Source organism: Cnephaeus nilssonii, assembly GCF_951640355.1.
Source record: "Cnephaeus nilssonii genome assembly, chromosome: 12".
NCBI classification, from domain to species: Eukaryota; Metazoa; Chordata; class Mammalia; order Chiroptera; family Vespertilionidae; genus Cnephaeus; species Cnephaeus nilssonii.
In genome coordinates, this window is record NC_137083.1 from 24,325,944 (window position 1) to 24,346,532 (window position 20,589).

Sequence of the window (20,589 nt, forward strand, 5' to 3'; positions counted from 1 at the left end):
TTTCAGGTGCACTGATTTGTCTGCGCTTCAAGCCCAAAGGAAAAGAAGTTCTACTGTTGGCACACCTGTGAACACATAGGTTTCCAGATGGGGCCAGAGGGAGAAAGCTGAGTTAATGCAGTTACTAAAGTATCTCCCCTCACCACTTTCCGAGGTACTCTCCCTGCAAAGTCAGGGGGCACTATCTTTGCAATTTAGACAAGCAGCGGCTCACCCGCGGCCTCTCCATCATCTCTCTTTCTAGAGGAGGGTCAGCTTCCTCAGAACTCGCTAGGAAACAAGGGTCAGCCTGGACTGTTTCCAGTCACCACAAGAGGTTGAACAGAGCGAGTTACTCCCCCAAATCCCCAGACCTCTGCTGAGACCTAAAAAAAAAAAAAAGGTGATCTCGTGGGCGGAGGAAGGAAGCGTGTAAGTATATCAGGAGTAAACGAAAGGAAGAAAATCTCTTGGGAGTAAGGAAAACCACGCAGTAGTGGGCTCAAACCCGGAGGACCAGCCGGCCAACTCCAGCCAGGGATTCCGATCCTTGGAAACCGGTTGCCATTTATTTGTGCGCTGTTCCGCACGGACACTGGGTGGCGCTCGTGGTAAAGACTTGCACTTCTTTTAGGGTCCGTTTCTCCACCATCCCCACCATCCCCACCACACACCCCTCCCCCGCCCCTTGCAAATTTCGGCTACTAGGGGATGACTTTACTCACGTTCTTCCTACGCGTCGCAGTGGGGAGCGCGCTTCTGGAGAAGTTTGGTGCCGTGGGGCCATTTCTCCAAGGCTGAGCCCTGCGATGGGTTTTGAAAGAGGCAGCAGCGTCCGGTCCACTGGCCTTAAGACAAAGGTCCAGACCTTGGTGTCAGAAACACCCACCGGACCAGCAACACCCACGGCACCCGAGGGCAGGGACACCCAGCGCGCGTGCGCCCAGAGCGCGGGTCCGCAGCGCGGCCAGGCCCGGGCGCGGCGTGGGGGGAGCCACGGCGACTGCCATGTGACATGAAGTGGGACTGTGTTGTGATCAGACTCCAGCTCCTTTGGACTTAGCGCTCTCCTTTCGGGCAAGGGTAGGGGAAAGTGGGGTCGACTTGGTAAGGAAGCTGAACGAAGTCGAGAGAGGCCTCCAGAGACGCACCCAGACTGGGAAGGTGCACCTAGCAGCGGCCTTTGCTCTGAGGGCCAACACGTTAGGAACTGGAACAAAGAAGCTAAGCCCTTCCCTTCCGCCCCACTCCTTTTTGTCCTGTGCAACGTGTGAGAGAGAATATATTTTTTTGGACGGAGGGGAAAGTGACATTTAGCAGAATTGAGACTAACTGGACATTGTAACCTTGTGGTCTCCACCCGACCCCAAACGTCTCCATTGTGCCCAAAGTCTGCAACTTCCCATCCCACCCTGTTTGGAATCTGCCTTCTCAGCAAGGTCTAAACACGTTGCTAGGCACACCCTCGTTAGCATAACCGTGTTGCCTTATTTCCCTTCACATCGTAACTTTTAAACCTGTAAGAAACAAAAAATTCCAGGGCTGGAGGGACCAGCGGAAGGCCACCCGGCTCCCCCGCGCCACTTGCCTTTGCCCTTTGCCCGGAGGCGACTTGGACCCTCCCCGGCATTGCCTTGGGGATGCGATTCCTGTCATTAAACTGAAGGATGTGCTTAAGGTGGCTCGATTGGCACCAAGAACTTTCCCGAGCAGAGGCCAGGATGTCAAGCCCGACCGGGTCTTCAGTGCCTCCCGATGCCCCGTAGCTCTAAACCTAGAGGGTGAACAGCAGTGTCAGAATCCACAGCGCGGGGTCGGGATGGGCCGGCAGCCCAGGCTCTGTTTTCTGGGCGGGCGTCAGTCTCAAGGAAGTCCCGGGAAGCTATTGACTTCTCCTCTCTGTTGCCTTAATTTTCTTCTGCAGGAGCACAGGCCTCAAGGAGGAGATTCGGGCCGGCTGGCGGAGGGTGCTGAGGGCCCCTGTGACACACCCCTCCCTCTCCTGCCTTGAGCGTGCCAGCTCCTAAGTTGCCCCTAAAGGCAAGGCGACAACAGCTGTGGTTCTGGGGCTCCCAGACGGGAGAGGCAGGGGGCGGATGCTGGCATGGCTGCTCTGCTTTGGTGTTCTGGAGCGAGTCTGGCACCCTGCCAAGAGTTCCAAACCCCCCAGCTCTCCCTGCCGGCTTGTTTTGGGCCGGGTAGCTCCACAGAAAGTAAGGCTACCCTAACTAGCACTAGACACAAGTAATGTAGACTCCTCTTCCGGTTGGAGTGGACAGAATGATGAGAAACCAGACCCTCCCTGCCTGGGTGTCGGGGGAGCCTCCTAGGTTCCTAGTCTCAGACACTCTGGGGGAAGACGCTGAAAAGGCCCAAGTCAAGGACCAGTTCCTGGAGCTGCCTACTTGAAGGGCCTGAAAATGGGGAGCGGTAGGTTGACTTACATTAAATTATTACACCCCCAGCGGGGTCATCACTAGAGCAAGAGTGACATGTCATGAAAGCAAACGCTCTGGACCATGAACGCCCAGTGGTCGGGTTCCTGCGCCTTTTGTCCCTTTGCCTGTGAGCTAAGGTGTCCTGAAGGCAGGGAATAGGAGCGTGGAGGGCACAGGAACCTGGACCTGGGAATGGTGCCATGTGCATGAGGTTGGGAGGGGGAAATTGGTGGGCTTCACCCAACCTCCCAAACGGGCTTTTATTCTTGTCTACTTCTCAGTCTTCTTGGGGTTCCCATTTGGTCCATTGGAATGACAGGTCAGACGTGAACCATTCACTTTCCCAGGAGCCCTTTAACTTCTGAACAGAGTTACAGACCCTCTCTTTCAATAGCAGCCGAATGGACGAGAATATTGAACAAAATGTGGGGCTGCTGGCTCTTCTTTGGGACCAGCAGTTTGGGTGTCATTAAGTTATTTGTGCTTAAGACGGTAACATTGTAAACTCATTGTAGGGACTTGGGGTTGCAGAAACTGCCACTAGCCGCTGAATGAACAGCGTGCATTCATGAGCATCCTTACCCAGCCTTTTTCTGAGAAATATTTATCTCACGCAAAGGAAGTGCTTGTTGCAGATTTGTCCTTTTTTCCCCCAAACGGCACATTTTCAACACATGTAAGAGACAACTTGACTCCCAGCACCCCAATAAAAAGTGGTCTCCGTTCCTTTTCACCATCACCCCACCTCCCCATTCCCCACGGCAATATCACTGTTCCACTCCACACCACCCCCTGGTGAAGCCCAAGGGGGGTGGAGAGATGGCGAGCAAAGAAACACCGTGGCCGACCTCATCCCCAAAACATGTGCGCTTTCCGAAGCTGCTGATTGGAACACATTGTCTCCAGACATTACAGAGCTGGCGGTGGGGCGTCTTCTTTGGTATTCACTCAAAACAGATTAACTGAGACCCGCCCCCCCCCCCCCCCCCCGTTCCCCAACACACACACACACACACACACACACACTTCCCCCATCCCTACATTTCTCTCTCTCTCTCTCTTTTTTTTTTAAGCAATGCTTTGTTGTGTTAAAACTAGTTGGACGAGTTGGGGTGTTGCTGCTGCTCCCGAGGCCCTGGCCAATGGAACCCGATCCACCCCGCTGTGCGTAAGCGTGCAATTAAGGATTTAACCAAGGCCGTGCTGCGCCTCAGTCAGCAGTCCGCCCGCCGGAGACGGAGCCTCCACGACTCCCAGCCTCCTCCTCGCCGCCGCCGCCGCCTCCTCTCCTCCTCCTCTTCCTCCTCCTCCCTCGCGCCCACAGCCATGTCTGCTTAGACCAGAGCCAGCTCCGCCGCCACCTCGGGCAGCCGCCGCCGCCGCCGCCGCCGGGACAGCCGCCGCCGGGGAGCGATGACAGGAGTGTTTGACAGAAGGGTCCCCAGCATCCGCTCCGGCGACTTCCAAGCCCCGTTCCAGACGTCCGCAGCCATGCACCACCCGTCTCAGGAATCGCCCACTCTGCCCGAGTCCTCGGCCACCGACTCCGACTACTACAGCCCCGCGGGGGCAGCCCCGCACGGCTACTGCTCTCCTACCTCGGCTGCCTACGGCAAAGCGCTCAACCCCTACCAGTACCAGTACCCCGGCGCGAACGGCTCCGCCGGCGGCTACCCCGCCAAAGCTTACGCCGACTACGGCTACACCAGCCCCTACCACCAGTACGGCGGCGCCTACAACCGCGTCCCCAGCGCCGCCAGCCAGCCAGGTACGGGAGCGGGGGCCCGATCCGGGGGCAGCCAGGGGTCTGGAGGGGCGACGTGGGGTGGGAGATGGGGGCCCCGCCATCCACGGCAGTGGGGGCGCGTGTGGCGGAAGGGAGTGGGTTCACAGGCCAGCACTTGAGGGGTTTTTAGTAAGAGGAGCCTCTGCGGGGGGGCGGGGGGGGGTTCGGACCAGGGTCTCTCCCCTCCGGCACCTGGGGACGGGGGTGGGGATGGGAGATGGGGGGCGGGGGGCTCTGTCTCTGGGTTCCCCAGCTTGCCTGGTCAGGCAGCCGGCTAGGCTGGAAAGGGAGTAGGGGTGGAGAGAAGAAAGAATCCAGCAGCCCCAGTGGCGTTTGCGTAATCAAGGGGAGGTGAGTTGTTGGAATTTTGGGTGAGCGTGCTCGGTGGGTGCGAGTGGGAGTGGAAGGCGGCCTGCGAGGCTCCGTCGGGGTTTGTCCGAAAGCAGCCACGAGAGCCAGGGTCGCCGTGGGAGCCGGGAGCGCTCCGGGTGTGTGTGTGTGTGTGTGGGGGGGGTGTCCTGGGAGCTGTAGGCTGCCTGAGAAAGGGGGGGGGGAGGGGAGAGCTTTGCAGTTGATCCAAGGCAACGCCAAAAAAACAAAAAGCCACATAAAGATGGAGGAGGGTTGCTGAGGGGTCACGTTATTGGAGCACATTATTTTTTTTCTTTCCTTTGGGTGCCTAAAATTTGTCTTCTTCCTCCCCACCTCCTCCTTTTTCAGCTGCCTTGAAACTTAGGTGGAGAGTTTGGGAGGTTTGGTGAGCTTGGGCGGTAAGAGGGAGGCATGAGGTCTCCTTGGAGAGGTTTTGCCGGTCAGGTTTGATCTCTTCCCACCAGCACATTAATAATCCTGCTAATATTAGCATCCCCTGCTCTGGCAGAGTCCAGACCACAGCCCTCATCCTCCACCCTTCCTCTCCCAGGAGCTCGCCACACACACACACACACACACACACACACACACACACAGGGACAGGCTTTCCGCCCCTTCCAGAGATGGGCACTGTTGATAAGGTGGGAGAGGGGACTTGTGGCTCCAGGGCACCTTTGTCAAGCATGCCTTCAGAAAGTCTCCCCCCCCCCCCGCCCTCTACACTCAGGATTTTGAGAAATTCGTCCTGACCTGCTGCCCCTTTTTTACGAAAACACCCCACCACCGATTTCTTTTCAATGTGTGACTCTTGTTAAACTAAAAAAAAAAAAAAAAGACAGCCAGGATGGGAGAATGTCTCCGTTCCTTTCTCTGTGTCTCTGCATTTCCTGCATAAGTGAAAGATTTTTTTTTCTTTTTGGCCCAAGAACTTATTAAGTCTATTTGTAAAAGAAACCAGACACATCTGTGCCCTCCCAGATCGGCAGGGAGATTATGGGGGCCGCATAATCGGCCCTCTGTCTGCCGCGGCCCCGACCGCTTGCTACTGAATGGAAGGAGCATAGTTTGCTTGTGGGACTTTGAACTTTGGAGACCTCGGTTAGCATCTTCCCAGCGCTTGGGTCCGGCCTCGGTGGGCTCCCGAACAGACGCTGACAGGGAGGGGATGGCCGCGGTCACCCCAGAAACGCACGTGAGCACACACGCAGGGTGGGCGGAAAAACGGGTCCGGGTGAAGCTCCAGGGGCGCCGAGGAGGGAGCTGTGCTGTCCAGCGCGCTAGACACCAGCCCCGGGGAAGCTGGCTGAACCGCGCAGAGAATTAATCCGAGGCTGGCTCCCTGGCCTGTCCAACCTTCGGGGGAGGGGCACGTGTCTCCGGGGTCGTGTGAAGCCAAGGTGGCCGGTAGGATGGGGAGCCCGAGGGAAGCCTGCCTGGGAAGAAACCCCAGGACTGGCGTGGAGGGTTCTGCAAAAGCGCCATTGTGTGCGGACAAGCTCTAACCGGTCCTGTTTTTGCTTATTTAGAGAAAGAAGTGGCCGAGCCCGAGGTGAGGATGGTGAACGGCAAACCAAAGAAAGTTCGTAAACCCAGGACTATTTATTCCAGCTTTCAGCTGGCTGCGTTACAGAGAAGGTTTCAGAAGACTCAGTACCTCGCCCTGCCCGAACGCGCCGAGCTGGCCGCCTCGCTGGGCCTGACGCAAACACAGGTAAATTCCGGCCGCGGCCCGGCCAGGCCGGGGCCCCGCCTTGGCTGCGCGCCCGGCTGGGCCCTGCGGTTCTGTCCCCGCGGGGCGGGCGGGAGCCGGTCGGAGAGCGCCTGCGGGCAGCCCAGACAGACAACCACCTTGCGCCCTTCCCTCCGCCAGGCAGACCCGGCGTCGCCGCCCGCGACGGTGGGGACGGGACGGAGACGCCGCTCATCCCGAGATGCCCCCGCTTCAGGCCTCCGGGGGCGAGGGGCCACTTTCTAAGATGGGGCACGGGGGAGGGTCATCCTAGGACGCTCCCGCAGCTGGAGACACTGACGAGTGTGTGCCACGCAGCCTCTCGGGCCAGCGGGGCCCGTCGGTTGGTCTCAGGCCGAGGGAAGGCGGAGGCCGTGGCCGCGGGCCGGGAGGGCTGGGGGAGGGGGTCACTCCCCGCTGCTGCGGAGCGCTGGGCCGCCGCAGCCTGAGGGTCGCGAGGCAGGGGTGAGGGAAGCCGGGGGGGGGGGGGGAGCCGCGGGGCGCTGCTGGATGGGGAGATCTTCCCCGGAGGGTCCTGTTTCCTTCACTCCCACCCCCACCCCCAGAGAGGAATAAAGAATGTTGGAGTCACCGCCCAGGGCTGCAGGCGGATTCTGACCTTTCCCGGAGCTGAGGAGGGGGTGAAGGGAGTGGCGCGGGGAACCGGGGGGGATCCGTGCGCTACCTGCATGGGCCCGCGCTCCCAGAGTCGGCTGCGCCGCCCCGGCGTGCGGGGCTCGGCCACGGCTTTGCAGACGTTGGCGGCGCCGCGTTCCGTGCGCGCCGCGTGGGCCTGCAGGTGCGCGCACGTGGCTTCGGACACTCGCGCCCCCACCCCCCGCCGCCCGCCCCCGGCCCTCGCCTCCGAGCCAAACAAAAGACAACAGCCTCGGGGTCGTGCCCTCGCGGCGGCTCCGGCGCGCGGATCCCGCCAGGGCGCCCTCTGGGGCCGGACATCCAGGCTGCGCCCCAGGCCCGGGCCCGGACAGCAGGCCCGGAGCCGCCGGGAGACGCCAGGGCGGAGCCGCGGGGGGCCGAAGATGCCTCGGCGTGTCCCGGTAACCTGTGCCTTTGTTCCCCCCCCTCCACCCAGGTGAAAATCTGGTTTCAGAACAAAAGATCCAAGATCAAGAAGATCATGAAAAACGGGGAGATGCCCCCGGAGCACAGCCCCAGCTCTAGCGACCCCATGGCGTGTAACTCGCCGCAGTCTCCGGCGGTGTGGGAGCCTCAGGGCTCGTCGCGCTCGCTCAGCCACCACCCTCATGCCCACCCTCCGACCTCCAACCAGTCCCCCGCGTCCAGCTACCTGGAGAACTCGGCTTCCTGGTACCCGAGCGCAGCCAGCTCGATCAATTCCCACCTGCCGCCGCCCGGCTCCTTACAGCACCCGCTGGCGCTGGCCTCCGGGACACTCTATTAGACCGGCCGCTTTCTCTCGCTGTCTTTTTTGGGACTACTGTGTCTTGCTGTTTTAGAAAATCATAAAAGAAAGGAATTCATATGGGGAAGTTTGGAAACCGGAAACAAAACAAAAGAAAAGATTCATGTGTAAAGCTTTTTTTTTTTTTTTTGCATGTAAGTTATTGCATTTCAAAGGACCCTGACCCCCTCCTTTTTTTACAGACACTTTTTTGCGCAACTGTGGACACTATCAATGGTGCCTTGAAATCTATGACCTCAACTTTTCAAAAGACTTTTTTCAATGTTTGTTTTAACCATGTAAATAAGTGTAGATAGAGGAGTTAAACTGTATATTCTGGATAAATAAAATTATTTCGATCATGAAAGCAAAATGTTTCTTAAAAAAATACTTCTTTGCCTCCCCCCCCTCTTGTAATGGGCTAGCCACGCTTTATGCAGGCAATTAAAGAAAGAGGTCTGCAGAGATCCAATAAGGCAAAAAGGAAAATAGCAATTGGGAGCTGCATGGATGCAGAACTTCACATGTTATATGTTGAATGTTGCTTTATATGTCTATATGTATAGGTGGCCTGTTTATAGCACCACTGTATAATATATATTTAGATGTTTTGGGTGGGTTTTTTGGGGGGGTGGGCCCTAACCACAAAAACGTTTAGATAATTTTAAGTTTAACCCCAAATTGTTTCAGGTAGAAAGTAATGCTGGAATCTAAATAGGGCCCTCCACCCTGTGTGTAAGTAAGAAAGGAGCAGAAATCCCTCAATAACCACTCTGAATTCTAAGCTCAAAGCAATTATGGTGGAGAGCTGCCCTCCCCATCAGCTGCTGTGTATTGCTAGAGCAATTAGACAAATTACACTCCTTTCAAAGGGCGCTTCCAGAGATGAGAAAATGAAAAACTGAGGGGGGGGGGATTTCCCCTCTTATTACATTTTTTAAAAATCTGAAATGTTTGCAGCAAGGCAAATAGTAGTGCCTTGGACTCCTTGGTGTACGATTATAAATTTATCCGAGCTCTTTCAGAGAGAGGGAAGGATCACAGGATTTGAAAACAACGATAGGCCTGAATCAGCAGGCCAAGCAGGCATGTGGCGGGGGGGGGGGGGGGGGGGGGGGGGGGGGGGGGGGGGCATTATTCCTCTGCCAAGAGAGGGAATTGTGGGGTGGGGGGGACAGGAGTGAAAGCACTGTGGCCCGGTGTGGGTTTCATTTCGTGTGAGATAATACTCTGAATGTAAATCTTTTCTTCCCCTGCTTTACCGCTCTCTGGTTTTTTGCAGGAAGGAGTTCCTTCTGCTTTGCTTTTACATAAAACAGTGGCAAAGCGGGTTCCAAACGATGGGACATTGAATCTGTTTGCAGGGATTTCTCCTTTGTGAAGCCTTCTTTGGGGCGGAGAGGCAAGACTTGCTGCAACCTAGGCCTGTGCGGGTCCTTCTCCCCACCGGCTGCATCTAGACATCAACAGTGTGGCCAGAGCCACAGCCGGGTCTGCAGCTGCGCTCCCGGCCTGGATTGCAGGCGTCTTTCTGACTGTCATTTCGTTCACCTGCCTCTGTTTGCTTGGGATACCAGGGGCAATCGTATATTGGAAATTACAAGATACAGGAGATATATTTTACAGCTGGGAAGTCCGCGGCAATAAATGTGACAAGAGAGTTTTCTTAAAGGGAGGAGGGGGGGAAGGGGGGTTGGAGATTAGAACATAAAAATTACATCCTGTCATCTGAGGATTTCTAAGAAGGTTCTTCCAGGGTTAGGAGGAGAGACCTGAAAGGCACGCTGTGTGCCCCGCGGGGAATTTACCCGTGTTCTCTCCCTCTCCTTTCCTAGTTTCCCTCTCTCCAGGATTCCTTTATTTTTCTTCTTTCCTTTCCAGCCTGCCAGTTGGGACCGGCTTGGGCCTTCGGGGGATTCAGAGTTTTGACGGGTCTTTAGGCAACACCCTGCCTGGGCCGGGTCAGCTCGCCGCCTGCAGCCCGAGGTGTGGGCCGCTGCGTCTCTCCCCCTCGTCATTCCCCTCCAGCTCTGCTTTCTTAGGAGTTTTGGGTGGCCACGCGCTGTGCTCTGCGCTGGCAGAGAATAGGGTGAAGGGAAGACGTGAAGGCATCTATTTCCTGCCTTTCTTTCTTTGCTTGTAAGGATTGTAGGAGTTTCCATTACACCGAAAGCCAGAGTTTTCCGTCTAGGGAATCCGGCGGGGAGAAACCCTGGCCGCCGCCTGCCAGCGGCAGCGTTCCCCTGCGCGGGCGCCTCGGGGTGCGCGTTTGGGGACGTGGAAGGGGCGCACGCACTGTACATCGCCAACACCTCCTCCTCACCGGCTGCCCGAGCGCGGCAAGAATGGGCTTGGAGCATGCCCTTTCTGCACATGGAGAGGGCAGATGATTTCCCAGCCGCCATTCCCGGCTTTGGAAAGGGGATCCCCCTTCACTATCACCCCGCACGGTCAAGCTGAGGGAACGGCGAGTTTGGACTCTTCCCAGGAAGAGAGAGTGGAGGGGGGGGGATTCTTCTTTAACGACCCCCCTCCCACCTCCAGCCTTGACTCTGCTTGTTGTTACAGACACCGAAGCCTTGCGAGGCGGCCAGGCAGGACGCCACGCGCGCAGACTTGGTTTCAGGATTCCTTCCCTTGTGCTAACCTCACTCCTTCCACTCGCAATGGCCTCTTCTCTCGCGCGGTTTTTTTTTTTTTAACTGGGTCTGGGAGCCGTGGACAAAAATAATTCTGCCAAACCAGTCTGCAGCGGGTTTTCCCTGGCACCATGGGGATTCTCCCAGGGGGATTTAACTCCCTGCAGCCCTGCGCCCAAGGATGTAAAAATAACAGATCCTCCGCAAAGTCTAAAAATAATCTGTGTGAGGTTCCTCTCCCGCGCGCCCCCCTCGCACCCTCCCTCTTTCTCTCCATTGTTTATTCCTGCATCCAACGTAAACCTATACCCTCCACCCAGATTCCTTGATCGGCCCCGACCCCACTTTCCTGGACCTCGGCCTGCCTCTCCCCGTCCCCACGAGCCCCGCTCTCAGTCCAGTGCTCCCAAGATGTCAGGCCCACTCCAAGAGTTCGTTTTCTTTTCCGTGAGCCTCGTCACACACCCTCACACTCCCAACCCCCCATCTTCAGACTCCCCCCCGCCACTCCAAAGCCCAAGAGGCCCCGAATCTGCTGGCCCTGCTGTAAAAGATCAGATAAATTAGCCTTTGTTTGAGGCTCGTGTTGGGCTAAGCAGATTTCTGCCCCCCCCCCCCCCTTTTCCTGGCGGCCACCTCCTTGTGGAACAGGGGGCGGCCTGGGCAGCCGAGAGAAGCCGCATTCCTGTGGGTGCCAGGCGGCTCCAGTCCTGAGCCACAGGGCCTGAGACACACACAGAGGAACCCGCAGGGCTCGATGCCCTTGATCTCGCTCGCTCGCTCTCCCTCTCTTGGGGTCACCCACCCGGGAGCCTTTCCAGCCACACTCGGACCCACCCAGGGCTCGACCTCCTCCAGGGGCGGGCTGACCCCGCACACCCACGCGCGCACACACCCTCTCCTGGTGGCACCGGCCAGGCCAGGATCTCCCCGCCTCTACCAATCTTCTCTCTCCCGCCCCTGATCCCACAACCCCAGACGCGCCGGCTGGCCTCCTCTGGCTCCTTTGATCCCACCGGACGCCCCACGGCTCGCGGCGTCGGGGCCGCGCCGTCCCGGGAGTCGCCCACAGCGCGCCAAGGGCAGGCCGCGCTCGTCTCCTCCCGGCGCGCCCTGCAACTCACTCCGGCCTGGACACCCCCGAGTTTCCTGAGCTCCCCAGCCCGAAGCGCCAGGAATGCCTCCTGGAACGCTGGCCCCTGTCTCCCCTCACCCCCACCCCCCGCCCCAGCGCTTCCTTTTATTCTAGGAGAGGGACTTTTAGGGCTACCCAACCACACCACCCTCCCGGGCCCCATCCCCGCAACCCTTTGGATCGCGCACCTCCCACTGGCCACTGGGATCCCGCCAACCCCGAACTCTCCAGCCCTCCCGGGAGGCACGCCCTGAGGGCAGACGCCCTCCGCACCTCTGGGAAGCGCGCCACGCCGGCGGATCCGCCTGCGGTCACCCCTCTCCTCCACCCCGAAGCGCCCCCTCCCACAGCGCTGGGTGGAGGCTCCCGCCTCCCGGGAGCTTGGGGAGGGGGCGCTGCGGCTGGCTCCCGCCCTCCGCTCGGGTTCCCAGGTTGCCGGCGGTCTTTGCACGCTGTACTAGGTTTTTTCAGAGTCGCAGCGAACTCTGGGCCTCCAAAACAGCCCACATAGCGGTAGCACCTAGGGGATTGGCTACAAATTTTTTTTCTACGCAGCCCTGCACAGCCCCCTCCCCAGCCCCATCCGCGCTTTCTTCTGCATCTGACACACTTTGGGTTCCCCCGTGGCCCTGGAGGGGCTGCGGTGGGGGGCGGGGGGCCTTGCCTTTCAAGCACTCGGGGTCGCCGGCTGTAACGTAATAACCTGTTTTATAGGTCGAGCTCTAACCGTGAAGATAGGAACCGAGGGAGTTTACATGAATCTCCCTCTAAAGGAGACCGGAGTCCTGTTTTGCAGCAATTAAATGTTTCTGCTCTTTTGTTCGCTGGGACTTCGTATTACTTCTGATTTATGGGGATCCGTAGGAGTCTCTTTGCCAAAAGCGCATGTATTATTGAGTCTGTTCCACATCCTAAACCAAGATTTATATAAAACCGTGAAATACCACACATTACGACCTTTCGCCACAGGAAGGAAAAAATGGCTCATAACATCATTCTACACACACACACACACACACACACACTCCAAGTTCAGTAATGATTCTCTGTCAAATCTCCACTATACACAGTTTAGTGTATTTTTTTAAGTCAGTGGGGGTGACGAGCAGTAAGCAGTTCACAAACTATGATTTATTTTAAAGCATTTTTTTTTTCCTTGCAAAGGCGAGAAGACAGAAAATCTGCCCATGGAAGCTTATTGTCACCCAAAGACTACTTCTGCCCCCTTGCCGTTTGCAAGGTGGAAGAAGAGAGGCGGGAGAGGAGGCAGGGTATGGACTCAACTTTCATCTATAAACAGGGGTCACTACACCGGGGACATTTCATTATTGCCCTTAAATTCGCAGGAGCTAGGAAGCTGGCTTGCCACCCTGCGGGATGGCCCTGGCTAGGCAGTACCCAGGTCTGTGAGGTGATGAGGGGCGGGGAGGAAGAATCATCACACGTGTGCTAGAGGCTGGAAGAGATGCTCAGGAAATTCTCTGCACTCCTGGTGGGAAAATTGAGCTCCTGGGGATATGGGGGCTTTAGGTATCCCTAACCGAGATGTCCCTGTGCGGAACCAGAACTAGACTCCAGAAGTCTCAGCCAGAGCAGGGTTCATCCTCCTGGAGGCCACAGCTGGAACCTGGAGTTCACTTTCACTCTGGGACCAGCACAGCGCCCAGACTCTCTCCAGACTCTCTTGCTCTAACTCACCAACTCCCTTTCTCTTTGGTTCTTCCATTTTGTAAGGAGACTCACCTTGGAGTTTTACAGCCCTATCTGGGGGCAAGGACAGTCCTTTCCCAAAAAATACCGGAGTTTCTGGAATCCAGAAAGAAGCACCTTAGTGACTTGTAGCAAAAGAAGCAGCTAGAACTGGTTTATGTGTGTGTGTGTGGGGGGGGGGGTCTAATTAATAAAAGTTAATCCTAGGATTAAAGCCAGTAGCCAGCCAAGCAGAGTGGAGACAGCTTCCCAGTCAGGCTTTATTTAATTAGCAGCAATGAATATATTTTCTGCTAATATCCTTTAGGACTCTCAGTGACTTGTTCCCTGTGAACGAGCATGGAGCTGGAGCTCAGGAATACTTACATGCACCCAGGGCATTTTGTACTAATAACAAGAGACTGCAAATTCATTTAAGAAAATGTTCATAAACAAGTGACAGGCACTCTGAGTCCACCCTGGTGGAAACAATGGTGAAACTGACAAGTGTTCTTTGCTTGGGGGAGGGGCACTTTTATACAAGGAAATGCTTTAAGAGAGGGTGGGGAAAGACAAGGGTTTAAGAAAGAGAAAGAAAAAAAAATTATTTCAGATTCCAGGCAACAGCAGATGCAGCAGCCCTTGCAAACACATCAGCGCCACACATATTGAAGATTTGGACACGTAATGCTTCAGACCACTGATTTGCTATTTTCTTAATTCCCACTCTTCTTTTTCCATATGAATCAAACAGTCTTTTGTCCTTCAGGGTTTGATTTGATCGCTACTGTTCACATTTCACTTTTGTATTTTCCTCTTCCTATACCATTACTCATTGAGTGCCCTGTGAAATTACAATCGTACATTTTCAACTCAGCAACCCATTTGCAGTGCAAAAATAGGGTCTAAATAATGGCTGAATTAGCCCTACTGGACAGTTTCAGATGTAACACTCTGTAATAATTATATTGCAGGCTGGATTAGGATGCTATTATCATAATCTGGACGTTTACAATTATCTGTAATTTGCAAAGATGCGCCAGGTCTTGATTACAGCAGTTTTTTTTTTTTTTTTGTATCACGCTAACCATCACTAAACAGTGACAGTAATAACAGCTAATTTTGCTGGCAATATAAGAGGTGCTGGGGTGTGCAAACAATTTCACACCTGGATATGCTCACTCAACCAAGAATATAGAGAAAGAGCTTCTGCCCTGAGACTCAGAAAAATATTCTTCTCTGCTTCTGTTCAGTATAGATTTCTAGACCTGATCATTGCTTAAGAGATATTCACTGGGGGTAAGTTTTTTATTTCTTTCCTACTTCAAGGCGCAGTTCATACTTATCTTCTCACACTTTCCAAGGTCTATGTGTTGCTGTTGTAATTCATTATAGACTGCAACTTTGCTTTACAGATTTTGCAATTCTGATCTTTTATCCCTCCCCGTTAACAGTAAAAGGGTTGTCATTCTGATGAGTAAAAGACTCAGGTGAGAATGGGATCCTTAAGAACTCGCTTTGTCTTTTTCTTTGCTTTTCTGTGCTGTTGATGTATTTGGTGCAACTTGTGACTGGAGCCTGTGGAAAGGACTGGGTTTCTGTAAGGTGTGGAGGGAGAGCGCTGGAGATTCCAAGCTAAAATCTCTCTGCAAATTGTTACCCAAAGCTAGTCCTAGGCGAACCCATGGAGGTCTTGATATGTGGCGATGGTTTCAAATTTGGGGGCATGGAGGGAGCAAATGGAGCTTGGGAGAGTGCTCCTTTACTATCACAGGTATGCGGACATTTGCAACGGCAGGTGTAGTCTTATCTCTAGACTGTATAGCCCCTTGCACATTCTCTACTCTGGGAGAAAGTTGCAGGAGCAACTGGCCTCTGAAAACCCTTCAGGGCTCCATTGCAGGCCCTTTGCCTCCAGCTGGGGGGTGGGGGCAGGGTGGGGATGGGGTGAGATGCCTCTCCTAGAGCAACTGCCTGCCGGGCCGAAAGCTGCGACCTTGGGGTGAGAGGAGCATGATTGGCTGAGAGGCAGAAGCGAGATACGGAGCCCAGAAACCAGGCTGACTCAGGAGGAGGGCGCGGAGGAAGACTCCGTGCTGTGCTATCTATAGATGACGCTGTTTCCTGACGCCGTACACGCTACAAGCCGCTGGAGATGTGCAGGGCAGGAGCCTGGGCAATTTTTGGCTCCCTCACCCCCCGTGCAGAAAGGCCTTTCTCCGCCGGCGGCGGCAACCTTTGGACTAAATTGTGTCAAAAGATAATGAGATGCTTATTGGCGCCGGGAAGAAATTTCCCCCTTCACCCTCACCGCCCGCAGCTATTGTTCTCTTTCTTTCTTTTTAACCTGGGAAACACGGTCAGATCGAGGCTCTAGAACTCCGGGGAAGTGCGAACGTGGGGAGGCGTCGTAGGCACCGCGACTGGGGGATGCCTTTTGCCCACGCCCCTCCTACCAATCCCTTTCTCAGCAACCAGTTTATGGGGTCAATACCATCTAAAGTGCGAAAATATTAACCCTTGAGGTTCAGAGAGCCCAGGAAGCCCAGTTTCCAAGGAGAGTTCTGCAGAGGACCCCTCTTGGCAGAATTTAATTCAACTCACATTAAGAGATAGATTGATACAAGCCCATCAGGACAACACCTCCAATGTGTTAAAATGCATTTGCTGGGTTTCAGAATTTCATGCACTCACCAGTGGTTTAGCCTGTGTCTGGTGGATTTTTTTTTTTTAAGAAAAATTAGTGTTGGTTTCGATGTATGGTAGCTTTCTCTCTAACGTAATTTGAATAATTCAGCAAAGCCCCACTACCAGCTGTACTTCTGCAGCCTCTTCCATTCTTTTCAGCATTATAATTTTGGTTAATTTTCAATTTTAGGTCCTACGTCTCTGCAATCTGTGTATGAATAACAGAATAATTTCCCTCTTTTGTTTCGCCTTTCCTGTTCCTGAATCTAAATAAAGATGGCTTTTTAGTATTAAAAGTGGAAGAAAATTACAGGTAATTATCTTTGACGGTAAAAACGCTGTAATCAGCGGGCTACATGAAAAATTACTCTAATTATGGCTGCATTTAAGAGAATGGAAAAAAACCTTCTTGTGGATAAAAACCTTAAATTGTCCCCAATGTCTGCTTCAAATTGGATGGCACTGCAGCTGGAGGCTTTGTTCAGAATTGATCCTGGGGAGCTACGAACCCAAAGTTTCACAGTAGGAAGGGGGAAAAAAGAAAAGAAAACATTTTTCCTAATGTAACAATGCGAATGCTAGAAAATGACAAGACTGATCGGTTTTAAACCATTCTGAAGACTGACTGAGCGTGGAAGTTGCTCAACAAAAAAAGGAACGGGTATATTGGTAAGTCGTCTTTGCTTTGTGTCTAATTATAGTGACTGTCCTTTTGCACGGCTGTATGTCGCTGTCATTATATGGAGCACTCTGAGTGTCTCTATTGACTTCTGATAAATGGCTCAGTGGTTTCAAGGTTCATAATTTGAAGGATGCCCAGGTCTGTAGCCATTAATTCTCGCAGTATGGGGCTTCCTGCTTGTATGACGAAAGGACTTTTCATTTCCATTATTTCTAAGCTTTCCACAAGATCGGAGGATGTATTGCATCCAGGAGTGTGCTTTTCCTACCTAGCTAGCTTGCAAAGGGTTGTAACATTAAATAGTCATAATTGTGCGTTTGTTTTCTATTCTTTTCTCATATTGTTTCCTTTTTTTTTGGTTAAAACGTGCTTGCAAAGAAAGACAAATACAGCTGTATTTCTTTAGCTGAGAAAAGGGAGAGGAGAACACTCAGTTTCAGCACGAGAGGTTGTCAGGGGATAGATATTCTCATTTTTTTTAAATAGAAGAAATGACAGTAAAAGTTTAATATAGAAAGGAAGCTGGGAAAACACCCATGGTTAATGGTAAAGTACTTAAGACAAAGGCTAGTGCTTCAAAATGACACCTTTTGCAAGCATTTGATGTGTATATATGGGGCTTCCCATATTAGGAAATGGGAATTCTTTTAAGAATGACAGAAAATATATGAGAGGGGAGGAGGAGGAGGTGATGAGATAGAGACACATAGGGAGAAATATACAGGACACTCCCAGCATTTTGTGGCTTTTACTCCATATATGAAAGAAGACAAAAACATACAAAGTATATGTACAACTAAAATTCAACAATATATACAGAAATGTTTCTTGATATAAACGTCCCTATTCGCTTAGTGAATGCCACCAATTCACCTAGTAAAAGTATCAAAGCAATAGAACCGTGGTTTTGGTTGTTTCCTCTGTCTTTCCTGATTCCAGTTCAGGGTTTGGGGAGGGGGAAAGAGTGGTTTTGTTTTGTTTAGACATCATCATTCTTGTCCATTGCATTTTGATAAAACATGCAGCGTTCCCTTTGTGGCAATGTTCTAATCTCAGCTGATTTTTCCTTTTCCTTTAGAGAATGGCTGTTATGTGAGGGCTTTTCTTTTCTTTTTCTTCTTCTTCTTTATTTATTTTTGTCAGTCTGGGATTGGTAAATAAAAACGTAGGCGTCTGAAATGCTTCTGTTTCATCGTGTAATGCCTTAAGTTCATTAAACAAGTAAAACGCTGCCATGTTTGCGCAGATTCTTCTGGTGTGTGTGTGTGTGGGGGGTGTGTGTCTGTAAAAAAAAGTTGTTTTGATAGATACTCCCAAAGAGAAGAAGAGGCTCAGAGCCTGGATCCCAAGGGGTAAGGGAAAATATACTTACAGTGAGGGGTTCAAGAGCGCTGGCATAGTAACCAGCCTCTCGCTCTCTCCCTCCCTCCCTCTCTCTCTCCCTAAGATGCAAGATCAATTACTGAGGCTGCTCCGGGGAAAAGGCAGATGAGGGAAGAAAAGGGAAAAGGAAGAGAAAGGCGGGAAGGAAGGAAAGAAGGGAGAAGGGAGAAGTGTGAGAGAGAAACAGAGACGGAGGGAGCGGGAGAGAGAGAGAGTGCACAGACGGTCTGGTCAGACGTGAGTTCTCCTGAGCCTGCTCCGTGGGCTCGGCTCGGTTTGGCAGCTGCAAGCAGGTCCCGGATCCTCCTTGCCTGGTTCAGACGTTTCCCTAGGGTATCGATTTCCCTCGGACAACTCACATCATCTGTGGTCTCTGCATCGTGTCCTGGTGTGGTGAGGAGTACCAGTGCGAATAGCCAGGCATATAGCTGTTGGGGGGCATACTGACGCCCTTGGCCGAGGCGGAAACGTCCCACACCGGAGGCAGCGCCGGCGAGCGCGGCGACAGGGCTGCTGAGCCCGGGAGAGGGTCGCTCTCATGCGGGTTACTGCCCTGCTTCAGCAGTTTCTTAAACTTAGAGCGTTTGTTCTGAAACCATATCTTCACCTACAACGAAAAGCAGTGGCGATCGTTAGGCTTGAAAACACCCCCGTGCCTCAAGTTGAGGCTTTGGAAGCAATTATTTAAAATAATAGTAATACTAATAAAACAATCCCACAAACACCAAACCCTCGAGTCTCCGCTTTGCTCCACCTCTTTCTTCACCCCCACCCTACCCACCCATTTCCTAGGTATCTTGTCTGGATACCTAAACTCTTCATTTGGATGCAATAGGACTGGAATATCTTCTAGGTGTAAAACAACAGCATAAATAAGAATAAAATAAGAATGAAGGCGCATCAGATAGCTGGGTTCAAAGTCTAAAGAGGGATTTTGAAACAGAACTTTTCGGATCAAAGCCAACTGAATGCACTTTTTCTGATCGTCTCTTTCTTAAAAATATGTTTACCAATCCCCAAACCTGGCATCTCTATGCATGTAGTGAGCAGATGACTATGAACAGATTAAAGCCTATACCTTTATATCCAAATGACTCAAATATCCCTATGCATACACCGCACATGCCACAAACTGTGCATGGGGCATCTTTCTCCCTACGCAAATACATCCCCATAATCCCGCAGAGATTAGGGACTGTACCTCCCTCATTCCCTACTTTGTATGTTGCTTAGTCAAACTGTGGTGAGCAATCATCACAGGATTGTTAGTGTAGCCACTTAAAGTCAAAGGGCCTCTAAAAATTAAATGGAAATCAGGAATCTGGGATGCGAGACTATCTAAGCTAACATACCAGGTCTCCCTTTACTTGAAGAAGGAGATTCTAGGGTGCCACTTCCTGTACCTTTAAAATTCCTTAGCCACAGGAATCTGCTTTTCCAAGAGGAATACAAGTTACTGAGGAGCAGGAATCCCTTCCTTTCAAGCCCCACATCTTTCCAGAGGCAAAATGGCAAAAGCAAGCAGGCTGGATTGAAAAGAAGAGCTTGGGAGCATCTGTTCTAAGGCACCACGCAATCATCCCCCAGCAAGAGTCTCAGAAAACCTGGAGTCCCCTGGCTGAAGATCACCCACCTCACATGAGGCCTACCACTAAGTGAATGGACGAGGACAGAAACCACAGGTGACTGCAGCCTGGCTTTATGACCAGGGTCTTCATATACCTGCCTAAGCCCCTTCCGGTGAAGTCTGAAAGGGCCCATATGTCTTTCAAATTAGTAGGGCAGCAGAACTTCAGCAACTGTACTTCACTGAGGCCTCACCTGCTGTAATTCGGGCAGCACTTCTCTTTGATCTCCACCTCTGCCATTGCTCCCAAGTCCTGTGCTCCATGGAGGTACCTCACCAGCCAGTCACCAGGATGATCTAACCACTGAGCTTAGGGCAATCTTCCGAAAAACTCACCTCACCCATCCCAGGATGAATAGCTGGCACCTTGGTCCCTCAACAAAATCCTATCGGAGCCTATGACTATCTCCCCTCTTCATTTCACTTCATAATTCTCTGTCAACAAGCTGAAATCCTGAAGTCCAAGGACTCACAAAAGGATCACCTATCTATCTATCTATCTATCTATCTACCTACCTACCTACCTGCCTGCCTGTCTTATTCTGCCTCCTGGCCTGAATATCTTTTTCTCTTTCTCTTTCATGTTGTTGTGTTTTGAAAGAGGGCTCGAATAAAGGATGAGCTTGGTCACCAAAGGACACTAGACTGGGGCGGGGTCGCCGAGGGTTGGGGCGATGTGCAAATCCAGTCCAGTATTCATTTATTCCAAACTGCGCTGTCCCGGGGCAAGTTCGTAACCGGAGCAAAGGCATGTGCCATTAATCTTCCATCCTTGGTGGCCTAGGCCAAGAATTCCTCCTGACGTGCTCCCTGCCCGATCTGCAAGCGGGGCCAGCATTTCAGGGGCGCCGGGGCTTCTCGGGAATTACCTGTGTCTGCGTCAGTCCTAAGGAAGCTGCCAGTTCCGCTCTCTCGGGAAGGGCCAGGTACTGCGTCTGTTGAAAGCGGTGGTTTAAAGCCTGGAGCTGCAGGCTGGAGTAAATGGTCCGAGGCTTCCGAATCTTCTTCCCTTTTCCATT

At 52.9% G+C, this 20,589-nt stretch overlaps 2 protein-coding genes across 2 annotated transcripts in view; one reads left to right on the forward strand and one right to left on the reverse strand.

Moving 5' to 3' along the window:
* Positions 1-3,651: 3,651 nt before the first annotated feature.
* DLX5 (distal-less homeobox 5) lies at positions 3,652-8,082 on the forward strand. The gene is made up of 3 exons (XM_079786286.1): positions 3,652-4,185; positions 6,102-6,286; positions 7,398-8,082. The coding sequence occupies exons 1-3, from the start codon at positions 3,831-3,833 to the stop codon at positions 7,725-7,727; spliced, it is 870 nt and encodes a 289-aa protein (XP_079642412.1). The 5' UTR covers positions 3,652-3,830; the 3' UTR covers positions 7,728-8,082.
* A 9,236-nt stretch (positions 8,083-17,318) lies between these two features.
* DLX6 (distal-less homeobox 6) overlaps positions 17,319-20,589 on the reverse strand; it is a gene marked incomplete at its 5' end in the record, with an annotated part of 4,961 nt that continues 1,690 nt past the window's right edge. The window contains 2 exons of the mRNA XM_079785355.1: positions 17,319-18,550; positions 20,440-20,589. The exon at positions 20,440-20,589 is cut by the window's right edge and continues 44 nt beyond it. Coding sequence (XP_079641481.1) covers positions 18,299-18,550; positions 20,440-20,589 — 402 coding nt within the window. The 3' untranslated portion in view covers positions 17,319-18,298. The remainder of the gene's footprint in view (positions 18,551-20,439) is intronic.